Source organism: Chenopodium quinoa, unplaced genomic scaffold, assembly GCF_001683475.1.
Source record: "Chenopodium quinoa cultivar QQ74 unplaced genomic scaffold, ASM168347v1, whole genome shotgun sequence".
NCBI lineage: Eukaryota > Viridiplantae > Streptophyta > Magnoliopsida > Caryophyllales > Amaranthaceae > Chenopodium > Chenopodium quinoa.
The window spans coordinates 5,074,296-5,090,120 of NW_018742815.1; the positions used below are offsets into that span (position 1 = coordinate 5,074,296).

The following is a 15,825-nucleotide window of genomic DNA, read 5'->3' on the forward strand; positions in this document are numbered from 1 at the left end:
CCTCCACAGCAATTTTGCTGGCATGGTTTTGTGATAACTAAAACATCAGACTCTGGGTTTAGAAACGAAATGTATAAGCATCTTGTTAATTGTTTCTTGATCATCAGGCAAACCATGCATAAATTGGTTTTCTGTCAAGCTTTCGCCTTACATGTTTTGATGTAGCATACACTTATAGTGGACACGATACTTTTAATAATAATTCTCCTTTGATTATAGCTGGTATTGTTTAGAGCAATTAGAATGATTGATGGTTGAAATTAAACTATGTTTGCTTCACTATTTAACATTATTGGTTGTAAGAGCAATTAGAATAATTAATGGTTGTTTCTGATTTATTTATTTAACTGAAGATCTAATGTGATTTCAAACCCTTTATTTCTTTTGCTCTATTTTGTCATGCAAGAAGATACCCTTATTGTTAGGCTTCATGGATCAACGTCAATCAGCAAACGACATAAGCAGGTCAGTGGTTTTAGTGATTTTTCAAAGGTCATTGCTCTTATTCCCTTAATACATCATTTTTATTCATGATCATTCTTTCTTTCTTTTTATTTATTTTTCATTTTTTTATTCCTGAATAAGTTAATTCATAATGCTATTTTAATTGTTAGCTGGTGCTTTATTTCTATTTTTATACAATTAATGGTCATATGGCTTTCAACTAAAATATCTGGTTTTGATTAGTTGGAACTCTGGTCTCACTCTTTCAGTTTAATACTAAGGCAGCAATTGCAGCTCATTGCATCAAGCGGATAAAGGACAATTATGAATTCAAATTCAACAGGTAGCTTAGGTAGAATCTAAAAGTTTAAATCTATTGAATTTATTTTAGACCTACTGAACTTGTACTGTAATGCTTGGGTAGAGTGATCGATGGTGTGCTTATTCATAGTACTGGTATGTTTGCTTGTAGGTTGCTGTAATAGTTTGAAGAGCTGAACAAAAGAAGAGAGTATATATTTTTTCAGATTTCTGAGCTCTGGAACCATTGAAGCCCTTAAGAAATGTGATGCTGATAGCATCATGTGGTCTACAAGTTCGTAAATCTATGGATTCATATATTTGAATTTATTCAATGAATTCAATGACATATTGACATGGAGTATTATATATTCAACCTTAGTTCTCTAAGAGTTTATATTTCTGCATGGATTTTAAACTGGAGTATTTACTTGCAGGTATTATTAGACAATGGCATTGCTCGAGTGACAATATCTAAACCACGAGAAATTGTTACTGGACTAGCTTATAATGGCATTGACAATTTGCTTGAATCTCGAAATCTTGAGGACAATAGAGGGTAAACATTCTATATAATCAGATTTGTACAGTCATTTTACTTAATGAAATCAATACTTCAATCAGTCTCTATATACAATCTAGAAACAAAATTCAAGATAATGAAAGAAAAGTTGATCATCACATGTGGAGTTTTTTATTTTTTCCGCTTGTTTAATGATATATTTAACTGTGTTATGTATGCATGTATTGGGATCTTGTTTGGAATGATGCTAATACACCAGGGACATTTGACATGTTTGTTCCTCTCGCCTTTTTCTTTCTTAGTTTACCAAAATTAAATGGATAAACTTGTAAATTTTAGGCTTTGTTTTACAGATTTGACTAAGGCTATTTGCTAACTGTATGCAAGATTAAAGCAACAACTTTTCAGGTGATTATGTCAGATGATGATCAGGTGGAAGTTTTCTTTTGTAGACAGTGGGATCCTTCACTCAAGGGCAAGTTATTCCCATTGAATACTGATAAAAGGTAGTTGCTTTAATCTTCACCATATTATATAAACTTCTACTTTTTATAGAGTACACTTCCTCCTTTATATATTAGTACCCCTCTCTCTTGAATTAGTTGTCATGTTAATAATGTAATTTAAACCAATAATCGTTAAACTTTTAGGTCTATAATGCTGCGTGGCTCATCCAGGTCATATACCTATGCAATCTATGAGCATATGAAAGATTGACCGGGCTTCAGCTTGGGTGAAACTAGGATCACATTCAAGCTCAATAAACAGTGGTATAAAGAAACTGATTTCTTTGGACAGGTTTCACGGCAAACCAAATTAATTAGAAGAAATTTAAGTAACAAAGCATGATATGTTTTGTCCTGAGGCTGTTCTGTTGACAAGCCCTGCAGAACCAAACATTAAAGGAGAGGTATCATAATTTCTTATCTCATGTAGATAAAAGTTGATTATGCATTGATTTTAAGTATTTTTATGATTTGTTCGATCATGTTTAGTGAGTATATGAATTGTTATATTATATAGGTTGATGACAAATATCAGTATTCATGTGACAACAAAGAGATAAAAAACCATATACGCTTAAATTACAGCCTACTAAGGTGAACTGTTTAAATTAAGCTTTCTAGCATAAAATAAAAGTTAATATTAAAAGCTGTACAATATTTCACATTTCTATATATATATATATATATATATATATATATATATATATATATATATATATATATATATATATATATATATATATATATAGGTCTAATTTGATTATGACTTATTGTATAAGCCAATCCCTTAAAAAAAGGAAAATTGTACTCCAACATTTTTCTAGGCTACGGTTATCTATTATATAAAATCAAGATATTATTACTTTATTACTTATAAAAACAATAAACTTTTGCAATCTTTAAAAAGTAATATAAAAGTACAATGAGCAGCTGGAATTCTTTACCTAAAGTATGGAATGAACAGTGCAAACAGTAAGAAGAAAGAAAAAAATTACCATAGTTATTCTAAACACTATTACCAGAACCTTCCCCAATTACTGTATTCTAGCTATTTCCTATTTTTAAAATTTGTACTAACTCATATAAAAAGTGTTTCATCTTTGGCATTTCGTTTTTTTCACAGAAGAAATCAAACACAATAACAGTGACTTACTCAGCCATGGCAGGTATGGTCCCTTCTTTTACACACTGCTTCCATTATCCTTTAGCTCAATTATTGTTAATGTTTTTCCTATATAAATTCCTGATTGTATGCTTGATTAAATAATATTTAATATTAAATGTTCTAGCATCTTACATTATCATCTAAAACTACTTCTATACAAAATAACAAGAAAAACATTTGTATACACAGATCAAAAATACAAAACAGCTAGACAGAAGCCAGAGTATGTGTACTTGGATCAGTTAAATGCAGAAAGCAAGACTTATATAGTAAGAGTAGTTGTTGCTGAAAAAGGAAGGGACACACTATCTTCCAAAAAAACAGTTAGATTCCAAACTTTACTTCTAAGGGATGAAAAGGTATGCATTTATTACTTTATACATGTAAATATCACACTAGCTTTATTACAATTATGATGCAACAAAAAGAATATTCCTAACTGTAATCTAAATCATATCAAGCATTAGGGTAGGATTAAAGAGTTATGGTAGACAGTACAAAAATTACATTAACTACTCTTGAAATAATCATGCTTATGCTATAATCGTACTTTTACTTATGTTATAATCTTGGTCAGATTAAGATTTAGTTAAATATAGTACACATAAAGCTAGAATATAATGCAGCCCTAATTATGTCTGAATGTTCAGGATTCAAGTGAAATATAATGTATATAGATTTATTTTACAATAAAATCTAAAACATCTTATAAGTATGCTATTCTACAAAGCTTATTATACATAGATCTTTTGTGTGACCTTTTCATACTTCTATAATATAAACTACATCAATGTTAAAATCACTTTGTTTTAGCCAAAATAATGTTAAATAAAGCACATATTCTGTGGCACTTTAATTATATCTCAAACAAAAGATGCCTTATTCTACATATATAATAGCAAATTATATATAATTAATAAGTTTAAGGACCTTATAATGTAGTTATTAAGCTCACCTTGTTTCACTATCACTTTCTGCTTTATAGGGTAATAGGATGTGTGGTACTTTATTTGGCGATCAAATTGAAGCATTTGAAGAAGCATTACAGTACCTAGGTGAATACGACATTTCTGCTGCACCTATTAAATTCATTGACGAAAAATGGAGAACTGAACTTGATCAGTTTCCGTACCAAATGGCTTTTGGTAGTAGAACTGTGATCCAGCCAGTTCATCCAGAGCTTGGACCAATTCTGCCTAACTATCAACCCATTGCAAGTATACCTCGTACAGTTGATCCTGATGAGAAATACGGTATATTGCACTCACATAACAGTTTCACATAAAAATACAATTAAAAAACACTAACAAACTTATCTGAATTCACAGATATCGTGGGTGTGGTGTTATATGTTGAAGAAGAGCCAAGGAAAATTGAAGCCAGAGATGGAAAGCGAGAGAGCTTCGTACGAGAAATAGTCGTTACTGATGAAAGGTTAAAATCAGATCACCTAAATGTTCAGGATTAGTAAAAATAATATTTGATATATATTACAATTTGAAATCACTAACAATAAGTATTTCATGTAACAGTTGCGATCAACCGCTCACCATCTCATTGTGGAATGATCTAACAGCACCCAAATTCTTCGACAAATTACCTAATTGGGCAGAAGCATTCCAGGTTATAGGTTTTAGGGCTCTTAAACCATATACTCGACGTGGTAAGACAAAAACTATTGTACTTTAGATCCTGGGTGATTTTTTACTATGACAAAATTAACACTATCTGTTTTATTTAGGTTTTTCAATGAATTCTGGTATGTCTACTCGAATAATCTATAAACCTGAAGGGGATCGAGCACGTGAGCTGTTTGACTGGTAATCACCAAAACTTAGCCTAGCAAAAACAACAACAATTACAGTATGCTGATCATCTCTATAATGAACAATGTGCAGGGCTAACCTCTTCCACCAGAAGATATTAGATAGGCAAACTAGAGTATTAGAGGTTAAGTACCCAGGTGAAAATAAAAAAATTGTTTCCATTGCTGAACTGAGACGGAAAAAGGTGAAATATAATTCATTACAACCTCTTCCAAGGTTTACAACTCACTAAAAATTAAGTGTGCATGCTCTAACTGATATTTTGTGAATTATAATACATTTGTAGCCAAGCAACACCATACAGGAAGAACTTCTATGGATAGAGGTAACCATTCAAACTGCTGGAAACGAACCAACCTTCCATTGCAGAAGCGTTATTCTTGCACTTCTTGTTATAAGAAAGAATGCATATGCACTGAGAGGTATAACACTAGCTCTTTTTAAACACCAACCTTATCTGTTAATATTGTACCTAACAAAAATTCCTGTGAATTCATGCCAGGACAACCTTTAAGTTTGAGGCTAGCGATGGCACAGGAACTATGGCATTCACCACTTTCAACGATGACACAGAAAGACTGTTTAGGAGAAGTGCAGCTGAAATTTATGCCATAAAAGAAGCGGTAAATTACAATTACCATGTACCTACCTTCTAATTTTTGAAACAGTTTATATATGCCATGTAAATTTCCAAAGAGTACTTGAAAGTTCTTACTTCATAAAATTAAAATTATAAGTAAGAAAATTAATAAGATTAGATAAGCTTAAGATAAATCTAGAATATAGATTTTCCAATAGACAATCACCCATGAGATGTTTAAAGGTCCAGTAGACTTGAAAAAGTCAAGCACTCTTATCTTATGCCTTAGAAACCAAGAACACAAAAAAACCATTATTAGTAAAATTGTCAACAGTGAAAATGCCATGCCTCAATTGACAATGAATTGTTGAGTAATGTTGCTAATCAGTCCCGCCTAGAAAGATTTATAAATAAAAAAGAAAGGTAAAAAAAAAAGCAGAAAAGAAATATAGTCATCTAATTAGATAATATTAGTGTAATACACGGTCAAAGATATATATTATAATGTTTACAAATTTTGATCTAATACTAATACTTGCCATGATGATAAATACAATGCAGGATGACCACAATGCATTCGAGGCTATTCAAGACATGCTTAGCAGCAAACCGTTCTACATTAAAGTAGGCCCTACATCGCATTTAGGCCAGAACAATGTTCTAGAATGGACTCTCAAGGGTATAGAACTTAAGGAAGATCCTGAGACACCAGAAGTTTTGCAACCATTTGATGGCACCTCCAACCAAGCAAAAGATGCAAATGAAAAGGAAAAACGGCAAAATATGGAACAAGGGAATCCAGAACCAGTCATTCCAACCCCAAACATGAAGGGTTCTTCAGAAAAACATACACAAGATAGCCCTTTCACTCAAACACTAGAGTTAGCTCAGGGAGATATCGAATCGCTTAAGCGCAAGAAAGCTTTAGGGAAAACTCCTGTCCAATTCCAAGATGAGGAAACTGAATCCGAGCCACCGCTATCACAATTCCATGCAAAAAAGAAACTTTGCTTCGGCGGAATGACTCCAGAGAAGAACAAGACAGCCCAAGGACTAGAGATATCACCAAGAAAGGATCAAGCTCAAGATGAACCTGTCCCCCTGAAAACTGACAAGAAGCAAGCCAAACCTGTAACTGTGGAGTCTGAGAAGCCGAAATAATCTTCCATCAAATCTGCCACGACAAATGATAAGGTGGTGAACTACAAAAAATATATATAATAGCCTAATGGAGTACTGCAGAACAACAATCTAAGGTGCACTACCTGCACATCATCTAAGTATTAAATATTTTGCTAGATTACAAATATATGGACAACTATAAGAAATTCTCTTTTGCTCAGAATGCTAAGCACAATAGATAGTTTCCCATGTATTTATATAAAACTCTAGCATCGTGTAGTACTTAATCTTCAACTTACTTTCAAAATTTCATGTATATAGAAGTAAGATGCTGTAGGAGTTGCTCTTTTGAGGGTTTCCCAGGAACAGTAACAACAGTTAGTGTTCCTGGCAAACACCATAAATAGATCAAGGTCTAATGTATTGCTATATTACAACGGATGTTAAATTATATCTATAAAAATATAGTATTTTATATATGTGGCTTATTTGAAATTTATTATTATACTGTTTTTTTAAAGAACTAAGTGAAATTATAAAAAAAAGGGATCAAGATAAAGAAAATAATCATCTTATGAGAATTCAAACTTAATTTATAAAACATCAATACAGATAAGTCGCATAAGCTATAAAATTCAACAATAAAAAGAAAGAAAGGAGAAATTCACAAATAAAAAGAAAACTCCTTTGAAACTTGGTCAGTGAATTTCAAACTTACATACCTATTAATCAAATCACAAATACAATAACTCCTTTGGAATTTATCAAAGTACAGCCTGATAAATAAATACAAGATAAATACTCAAATTAAAATATTAATGTTACTGCTCTATATAAAGCCAAGTAATAAAATTCAGCCACTACAAAACAAAAGCAGCATCATCAGCAATATTTAAAACGTTCCAGCATATGAATAAAGCAAACAAATTCAGCAGTAAATCTATATAAACTCAACAGTTATTAGTATTCAATAGCTATAAACTAAGCTTAAATCCTCATAAAATAATAAAAGACATTATCAAATAACAGATAATGCATCACATAGTAATTACAATTACTAAAAGATAAAGAGTACATTGTACATTATATGAGTACAATAGATAAAAACTGTAGCCATGTGAATCAAAATATGAGAAGGCACTCTTCATGGACTGCAAATACTTCAGCTTTGCAGTATAAAATCAAATCACTGTACAAAAGCTTATAAGAGATGTACACAATCTAAAATCAATCCACACACATGTATCTTCTCAAATAAGTCATACAATAATAAACCATCTAGAATTGCTGTTATATTTGTCAATTGTTTAGAAGTTCATTCAGATGATCACCCAACTAAGGATTAAAAACACAACCTTCAATCCTAGCCAGGGTAGTTGCTTAGATGAGTCTCAGTCATAATCTGACATAGCATGAACATTAGTGTAGCTAACCATGTATGGTAGTAGCACCATTCCTTCAAGATTTTGATGGATGCTCTTTAAATTAGGACAGTACAGACCTTAATAAAGCTTTAGAGTCGCAATATGAAATGTTAAAGTTTAAAGCAGCAACTTGGACTATCAAAATGGCATCAGTTAGATTTAAAGTTGGAAAAAATCTTTGAAATATTATACAAGACAAAGGAATTATAACACTTTAACCAAAATTGGGATAAATATATAAAAACTCAGAACAGAGACTAAACCCCTGATTTTAGCAATGTAGCATTGTAGTTTATAATACATAGTAATTAAATAAACCCAGTAAGGAATTGTCAAAATACACTAATGAAAAAAAATCCCAAAAAAGCTTGAAGTTTGCAAACTGGATGAGATCTTGGTGAGCAATATGGACAACAAAAAGTAGGCTGCACCTTTGGGTGCTAAAACTTCCGATGGTATGATAACGTCAAATTCTCCTTTGCCACATCATATTTAAGGCCGTCAGTTGCAATGTAAATCAGTCACTTTTGCTCACTTAATTGTCTTATGAGATCGGGACTAAGTGACCTAAATACCAAGTAGCTGAGATTGAGGCATCCCTTTACCATCAAGAAGTCCTCCAAACGAATTTATGCTCGATAAGCAGAAATCAATGGCTTCCATACATAGATTAAATCCAATTCTGCTAAGTTCCTGTAAGAACTATTCAGTAATCAACATTTCAGAAGCTCATACCTTAATTTTATAAAATCCCAAATATATCTATGATCATAACATTTATGAATTAAATCATCATCAAGTTGGAAAAATAAGCAAAATTTTAGCAAGGCAGTATAAAAATACTGAAATGTTACACTACATGATAGTTAATTCAATACCCATATAATTGACCAATTTTTTTTCCTAAGAGCCAAAAAATAATGGACACAGGTACACTACAAAGGACACATCATTAAAGTAAAAATCCCACTCAAACTACCCAGTTAATATCATGTATTATCAATACAAACAACCAAAATCACTTAATTGAAGTTCATACTTAAATATCAAAAGTCTAGCTCAATTAGCTCATATGATCCCATAATCAGAATTGAGCTATAAACATTAAATTACTACAGTATCACTCCTCAAAAACACTGATTAATCTTGATATCAGATCTTGATAGCTAATAGTGATTATATGATTTCTGATATAATCATACTATCCTTATTATTATCTCTCCTTATACCAACCACACTAATATATTAAACCACAAGTAAACTGAAACATGAATAAAGTATAGACGGAGTCCATTTCATGCGTAATAGACATAACCTATGGTTGTATGTCAATTTCGCTGAACATTCTTTAGAAATCAAAACTTAATTTGAAATGTAATGTCTTAATCCTTTGAAGTCTTATTTATTATTATCTTACACCCAATTTAAATGAACCTTTAAAACCCTCAGTATAGTTAACTCTTAAAAATAATTCACAACATTTGAACATCCCACCAAAATATACAACATAGCTAACTGCAATGGCAATATAATTTGTTCAAGATAAGACTCAACATTGCAGAATCTTGACAACAAAGTTGCATCATTAATTCCAAATTGTGAAGAAGCATGCATGTTCATACTGCAGCAAAATAAACAAGCATGCATGACACTTATTCAGAGATGACAGCAATTGCAATTTATCATGCACCATTCGTTTACAGCTGTAGCCATGTGATGCTTAAAGTGAATGCATTGTAAAATATCTCTATGAAGCAGAAGCACTATGCAAGGTATTATCAAAATAAAGGTGATGCTTAAAGCTACAATTTTTCAAAGAGAATAGCCGTAGTACTTTTAAGCCATTGAACTTTTAAACTTGCTCAATTTAATTTGAACAAATTATCAATTCATTTGCTTGTTAAAGTAAAGCTAAATTACTTATGCTAAACAAGAGTATACTTTTGGTAATGCTGATAAAGTAATCGTATCAATCGTTCTTTATGTTGAACTTTATATGGTTACTACAAGTTACATGATCTCGGAAGGAGATAATCTAAACAAGGTATTCCCGGAATTTTCAGTTGGAGTATTTGGAATCCCAATCGAAGGCAAATCATGCTTCATAGTAATCATTGCTCTAATTCTTCTCCCAACTGCTTTGTTGGATAGTCTAAGCATTTTGGCTTACATTTCTGCGGTTTATAATTAAAAATCTATTTAAAGTGATATAATTAACAGACCAATCACATAGATTATAACTGTCAAACGAACTTCGTATCATGGTGGTTCTCCAAATGCTTAAGATTCTCAATGTAACTTGTAAGTATGTAATTTCTTTAGTAATTGTTACATTATTGTATTAAGATGATGTTCTTTTACAAGAATATCATGCTGCTTAGCAATTTGATATTGGTGGGCCGTTCATACATGCATGCAATCAAATAAAAAGCAATAATGAAAGCACTACAAAACAAATTGCTCACCTAAAAAAAATTTTACCTGTAAAAAAAAAATAATAATAAAAAGGAGCATTTTCTTACTATAAATAGGACTTAACATGAATATGAGCAAACACAAAATACTTCATTCCAACACATTGCAAACCAAATAGAAACCAAAAATTCTCTACAAAAAGAAAAACACAAATTCCTTATCATCCTAACTTAAAAAATGCCTCAAACAATAACTACCAAAATATATCGACTTCCCCTTCCTATTATAAACCAAAAAACAATTTCAGTTTACATAAAAATACCGTTACATCTACACATAAAAACACAATCAACAGCAAAGTTCGTGGTAAAACAGGGAATCAGCACCAAAGTTGGTGGTAACGTATTCCCTTAAAATGCACTTTAATATAATTATGTTGCTGGTGGTTAAATTCACTGCAGAAGTAACATATTAATATTAAAGTGTATAAATAAATCCCAAGTTATGCATTAAAGCAAATGGAGTGGGTGTTTATGTCAAAGAAATGGAATTAATTTCCATCAGAAGAATCCAACTCCAACAAATAAACTTGGGAGAAGTGTGCAAATATGAGAAAATCTATAATTTTAGATATTTTTCATATTACGTACACGTATATATATCTGTTTAGGTGAGTTGTCACTAAATAAAATCACTAAAAAATGGACAACTAAACACCTAAACAGAATCCAAATTGGCCGGTAAAGCCAATGGTGTTGGTGTTTACATGAAAGAGATGGAAGAAAACTCCATAATAGAAGATCAACACCAACCGACCAACTTCATTTTGGAGGATTTTACACGTTAGATGGCTAATAGCGAAAAAAGTTTTACATATCATTAGAAAAAATTGTATCTTAAAGTATATAGTGTAAAGTCACGATATTACCATGTAATATAATTACTATTACTTAATAAATGTAATTTAATATACTTTTAAATTATTTTAAATATTGTTGGAAATCATAATAAATATGAAGCTATTTTTATGGATCATTCCACCAATAAACGAAATATTTGAAGCAATTACTCACTAGAAAAATTCGAAAGGATCTACTATTACAAAAAATGACCAAGGTAGATACATACAAAAGGTTTATAAAAATTCCACTACAACACTATACTACTGGTATAGAAAATTATTTGTCTATATATAAATTGTAAATTAGTAGCTAACTATATATAAAAGAACTAATCGCGTGAATTAAGAAGTGAACACCTAAAACTGTCCTTTATTCTAACAATATAGACAAACTTATAGTTACAATGTATTAGTAGCAAAGTGTATTAATTAATCAATATTTAAAAAATTAAACTGTCCTTTATTCTAACTATTAGTAGCAAAGTGTATTAATTAATTAACTAATTAATTAATTAATTAATTGTAATAAAGTTAAAGTAATGCTTTGCATACGTCAGTAGGTATGTATTTGTTTAAGTTTGATTTCCTTTTTAATTATTCCTTAAAGCATGAGCAAGTGACCATTATTATTAATGTATTATTTATGATATTGTAACTATTAGTTGGCGAGTTCCTAAATTTAGAAATATTATTAGTTTGAAAGTTACAGATCCAGTAATCAGGACCACTTCACCAACTCGTACTTCATATATATTTTTGTCATAATTTCTCATCTTCAAGCTAATAGGAACATTTATATATAATGTTCAACATTTTTTTTTAAGACTTAAATGCAATCATTAGTAAAAATCTAAGTGAGGTGAATGGACTATAGAGAAACACAAGTTTAAATGATGATTCTCTATTTTTTAACAAATATAACAAACGAAACTCTAATACAATATTAGCAAAATGATGATTTTGCTCCATCTATACGATGATAATCTGAGTTAAATAGTCTAAGAAAACAACACCCACCAACAATCAAATTACGGCAAATTACATTAAAGGATAAACAGCGACTAATTAGACACTAATCACCAAAGCAAAATCACCGTTGGGGGACCGCACGCGTTGTGCGCGGGCCAACAACTAGTTCAATTATAAATATTGGTGATGGGAATTCAATCAAGATCTACACATAAGAGCCATACCCATACAAAAAGTCTTGCTCAACCCTAGCATCCTTGTATAATATCCAACTTCTCTACTACGAATCTACTTTTCATTTTGTACTACTCCTTTGTGAGAGTTATTAATATACTACTATCAATAATCACTTCCTAATATTTTAGGAACTTATTTTTGTGAATTCATCTTTCCACGTTAAATAACTTTTAATAATCTCTTAAAATTTCAAATGACACAAACATTTTAAAACGGAGATAATACAAAAACTTGTCGTTGACTACGTATTTTAATAAAGTACACAATACCTAGATATTTTTACATTAATTTGAACCTATGTAAAAGAAAATATTGACATGACACTTGTCACATTGCGATGAAAAATTTTCCTTTCTATTTGTTTTTTTTTCTACAAAAATAAATTATTTTTTATGTTTAATATACTTCATACTTTTTAATAATTGGCGTTCAAATCTTTATTTTTTATTATCAAAGAAATATTTAGCATGGGTTTAACCTAATAGTAGGTATATATATATTCATTCTTGCTACATAAAAAGCATAATAAATCAAGCAAGGTTATTGAGAGTATGGATACAGCGGAGAACTCTCAGCAAAGTGGTTAGAAGGGTTTGCCAGATCATCAGAGTTTGTTACAACTCTGCTAGCTCAGCAAAAGTTGTTACAACATATTTCCTCAATTTGTTATAAGTTTATTCTAAAAGTTTTTTATGTAATAAGATCATATATAAGCTGAATTATGCTGTATTTTTCATTATTTACAAATACAATAAAATTTCTCTGATTCTAATTACATCATTTAACATTTTTCTCTCTTTTTATCTGAAACTTTCATGGTATCAAGAGTAGAATATCTTGTTTCTGCATATTTCTTGTTTCTAGATTTGATTTGTGTTTGTTGTTTTTCTCAAAATGGGTTTTATTCAATCCAAAAATGAATATAGTCTTTTCATTCAAAGAAGAAATAGCCTGATTTGCGTAGTTGTTGTCTATGTGGAAGATATCATCCTTACACGAACTGATATTGATGCTATGCAAGAACTCAAAGCAGCTTTACATATTCTTCTTAGCATCAAAGATCTTGGGAAGCTCAGTTACTTTCTAGGTATTGAGGTTGGATATTCTGATGCAGGAATTTTGCTAAGTCAAAAAAAATTTAAAAGAGAATTAATTCATGACTGTAATATACCCTTGAAGAACAGAGCTGTTACACCTTTGCCACTGGGTTTGAAACTGCAACAAGAGCCTGGTGAACCTTTGCTAGATGCAGAAGTGTATAGGTCACATGTTGGGAAATTGAACTTTTTAATCTATACAAGCAGACCTGACTTATCTTTTGTTGTCCAGTCTTTAAGTCAGTTTATGCATCACCCTTACACTTCACACTTGCAGGCTCTTATACATACTCTGAGCTATGTAGCTCAGACTGAAGTCCAAGGAATTTTACTCAGTGCTTTACCTAAGCTTTATCTTCATGCTTTTTCTGATTCAGACTAAGCAGGATGTGTAGACAGCACAAAATATGTGACATGTTACATATTGCTACTTGGAAAATCTCTTATTGCTTAGAAATCCAAGAAGCAAAGTTTGGTATCTAAGTCCTCAACTGAGGCAAAATATCGAGCCATGTCTTCAGCAACTTCTAAAGTAACATGGACAATGAGGTTATTGGAAGAAGTGGGTGTCACTAATTTGAAGCCTGTTACTCTATATTGTCACAATCAATCTGCTTTGCACATTACTCGAAAATCCTGTATTTCATGAGCGTACAAAGCATATCGAAATATATTGTCACTTCACAAGAGACAAGGTATTGGAAGGCCTATTGCAGTTAGCTTATCTTCCTACTGAAGCTCAATTGGCTGATCTTTTTACCAAAATAATTCCTTCTCCTAAAATACTTGCTGTTTTTTCCAAGTTGGGAATGCATTCACCATCTCCCAACTTGAAGGGGGGTATTGAGAGTATGGCTACATCGGAGGACTCTCAGCAAAGTGGTTATAGAAGGGTTTGCCAGGTCATCAGAGTTTGTAACAAACTCTGCCAGCTCAGCAAAAGTTGTTATAACAGATTCCCTCATTTTGTTATAAGTTTATTCTAGAAAATTTTTATGTAATGAGATCATATATAAGCTGAATTATGCTGTATTTTTCATTATTCACAAATACAATAAAATTTCTCTAATTCTAAATACATCATTCAACATTTTTCTCTCTTTTTCTTTGAAACTTTCAAAGGTAGTTCTCATATTTCCTCTGTTTTTTTTTACTTGACCTGTTTCTTTTATCACGCTTGCCAATGCAAAACTTTAACGATCAATAACTTAAATTCTCCATAAGTAAAAATTATAAAAGTTATATATTATTGTTAGGGAAATTCTCTTTGGTGAACTCCAACTTTTTAATTTTCCAAGTGGTAAACATTCTTAAATTTTATTATCAATGGTAAACTTAAAATTTTATACTAAGTCAAATATAACACTAATGATAAATATTAACTAAATATCTAACCATAGTTAGCTTTTTTTTTTTTAACATTTATTTTAGAAATATTTTTTATAATAAAAAAAACCCTCTCCTCACCGACAGCAACCACACCACCACCCATTACCCCCGTCGGCGGGCAGAGGATTTACTCGGTGCCGGCGGTACACTCCTGACCCAAAGCCCGACCGCCCAGCCCCTCCCCTTCCCCTAAACCACCTATTGAAATCCCAAATACACCACCAATGCACCACTCCTCCAACCACCAGCGCTCCACTCAGCATCTCCAACAACAAAACCACCAACTGTTGCTGCTACCCACGAAACGCCTAACCATTTTCACAGCCGCAACAAAATCGCAGCCCAATACCACCAATCGCAACCACAATTCCCACCAATCTCAACCGCAATTCGCAAAGCACCCCTATTCACAGCCACAATCACAACCAATGAGGAATTTGCGGGCATCGTTTGTGAGTGGTGTGTTTGCGAATAGAAGAGGAGTAGCAGTAGAAGCGCTAATTTCGATGGTGTTGTGGGCTGGTGCTGGGGTTGGTGGTTGTTGAAATCGGGGAGGAAAAGGGAGGGGATGGCAAGAAATGGGAGGAGAAGGGAAAGGGTGGCCAGAATTAGGAAGGGGAAGGGAGTTAGTGGTCAGAATTGGGGAGGGGAAGGAAGAGAGAAGGTAGGGCGAGGGAGATATCAGGATGGGAGAAAGAGAGAAGGTGGGGCGGGGGAGGTTAGGCGTCGCTGAACAAGGAGGGGGAGGTCAGGAGTCGTCGGCGGTGGGGGAGGTCGGGTGTCTCCGGCAGAGGAATGGCCGCCGGCAGGGGATCAGAGGGGTTGTCGCCTACTGGTGGCTAGCTAGGTTGGGTGGGGGAGGGGTTTGGTTTTTTTTTTTTTAAAAAAATTACTTTTATAATTATTTAATCATTAAAAAAAAAACTA

General features: G+C 32.1%; 2 protein-coding genes across 2 annotated transcripts; both read left to right on the top strand.

Annotated features, from left to right (window-relative positions):
- Window positions 1-896: 896 nt before the first annotated feature.
- Window positions 897-6,001, top strand: LOC110725857. The gene is made up of 13 exons (XM_021905322.1): window positions 897-1,039; window positions 1,182-1,773; window positions 1,918-2,177; window positions 2,897-2,939; window positions 3,128-3,297; window positions 3,924-4,191; window positions 4,267-4,372; window positions 4,471-4,601; window positions 4,680-4,758; window positions 4,837-4,948; window positions 5,051-5,186; window positions 5,267-5,387; window positions 5,906-6,001. Exons 3-12 carry the CDS (start codon window positions 2,118-2,120, stop codon window positions 5,377-5,379), a joined length of 1,218 nt encoding a protein of 405 aa, XP_021761014.1. The 5' UTR covers window positions 897-1,039; window positions 1,182-1,773; window positions 1,918-2,117; the 3' UTR covers window positions 5,380-5,387; window positions 5,906-6,001.
- Window positions 6,002-13,306: 7,305 nt separating this feature from the next.
- Window positions 13,307-13,891, top strand: LOC110725509 (uncharacterized mitochondrial protein AtMg00810-like). Its single transcript, XM_021904976.1, has one exon. The coding sequence runs from the start codon at window positions 13,307-13,309 to the stop codon at window positions 13,889-13,891; it is 585 nt and encodes a 194-aa protein (XP_021760668.1).
- The last annotated feature ends 1,934 nt before the right edge of the window (window positions 13,892-15,825 follow it).